Source organism: Asparagus officinalis, chromosome 7 (genome assembly GCF_001876935.1).
Source record: "Asparagus officinalis chromosome 7, Aspof.V1, whole genome shotgun sequence".
NCBI lineage: Eukaryota > Viridiplantae > Streptophyta > Magnoliopsida > Asparagales > Asparagaceae > Asparagus > Asparagus officinalis.
In genome coordinates, this window is record NC_033800.1 from 23,596,290 (window position 1) to 23,597,894 (window position 1,605).

At 37.8% G+C, this 1,605-nt stretch overlaps 1 protein-coding gene across 2 annotated transcripts in view; it reads right to left on the reverse strand.

Annotated features, from left to right (window-relative positions):
* LOC109848501 (short integuments 2, mitochondrial) overlaps positions 872–1,605 on the reverse strand; it is a 17,029-nt gene continuing 16,295 nt past the window's right edge. For both annotated transcript variants that reach the window (XM_020418016.1, XM_020418017.1), the window contains exon 8: positions 872–1,265. In XM_020418016.1, the coding sequence (XP_020273605.1) occupies positions 1,002–1,265 (264 nt within the window). In that variant the 3' untranslated portion in view covers positions 872–1,001. The remainder of the gene's footprint in view (positions 1,266–1,605) is intronic.

A 1,605-nucleotide genomic window follows, 5' to 3' on the forward strand; every position in this document is an offset into this window, starting at 1 on the left:
AAGAGAGAGGGGAGAGAAGAAGAAGAGAAATGAGCAGTTTGGGGAGAGGAGGAGGAGAAAGTCACAGAGGAGGAGGAGAAGAAGAAGAAAAGGGAAGGGGTATTTTCAGAATCTTTTGGAATTAATTCCTGGGAGAGTGTGAAAATGAGTCGGACCATATTTTTTGGGGTTTTTTGAGTTAAAGCGCATGAAAAAAACATTGAGAGGCTGGGTCACAACAGCTTTTTTTTAGGCCTAGACACATTTCCCCCTTTTTTTTTAATACTTCTCGTTCCATGCCACAGGAAGCAAATTCGCATTCATGAGGGTCCACTTGCATGCTGACAGTTTTAATGAGATTTAGACTCTTTTTTTATTGGTCCTCATCATCGTTTGATCACAGTTCTAATCGCCTCTTAAAAGCTATGGGGAAATTTTCGAGCAAATTAAACCTTGGGGTATCAGAATCTAAAATATATGGAAGTCTAGGCGTTAAAATTGAAAATGCCCAATATAACAAAAGAAAAACAAACAAAAGCTGTGTGAATCTCGCAGGAATCGATAATTGGTGGAACATGTCAACGGCGATTGGCGGTCTCAGAATGCATATGACCAGGATCAGCCCTCAGGATTGCAACACCAAACATGCTTCTGAACCAAGAACAGAGGATAGGAAGGTCAATAATCAAATATACGGCTGCTCCCAGCTTTGGATCTTACTAGCGGATGGATGGGCTCCACATCCATGTGAAATCCAGCAAGATTTTTCTGTCACGAGTGCATTATACAGTTTGCACATTAAACGAGTGAACGATTAAGTCCAATACAGGTGTCCTATTCCTGCAGAACAACCTATCATTATTTTTAAAATTACAAATCAAATAGCCTCAAGTTGATGCTAGCTAATTGCCTAATTGCACAAAATATTTTGTGATCCATATAAATGTGGATAATAGGATATTTCCAAGTGACATCTTACATATGAGGAAGCCTGAAATTAATAACGTTAGTGAACAAATATGTTAAGATTTGGGTTCACAATGACGAGGAAGATTATCGAGAATGAAGGGACCCAGTTTTCCAATCCTAAATAGAGTCAGTAACTTCTTTGAGACCTTCAGACGAGCTTCATCAGATTCCGATGCCCTGTGTGGTATCCTAAATGATTTTCTTAGCATGTCGAGCTGTGTGTCGATAAGAGTTTCCAGCTCGTTCTCCTCTTCAAGATCGCCGTGGAATTCTGAGAAAGAACTGTATAATGTCCGTTGAACTTCCTTTACAAGATCCTGTCACCAAATGGAAAAAGAAACACTCGAGATAATTGCAAGTAGAATAACAAGTATGTTTATCAATTAATAAGAGTGTTAACGGTTCAACGTCAGCTAAAAAGTTATTAAACAAATTCTTACGTGTAGACCTTAGGTTTTCATGTTTGTTCATGTTCATGTCTCACTTACAAGCATAAAATTTTTAAAAAAAATCAAATCAAATCAAATGTTCAACACTAAATCAAATCAAATGTCCAAGAATGGTGTCGCAACCTATCGAAGTACCGTGCTTTACTATGTATTGTAAGAAAAACAATGATAATTTACTTCAGATAATCAAAATCAATCCCCTTTGCAG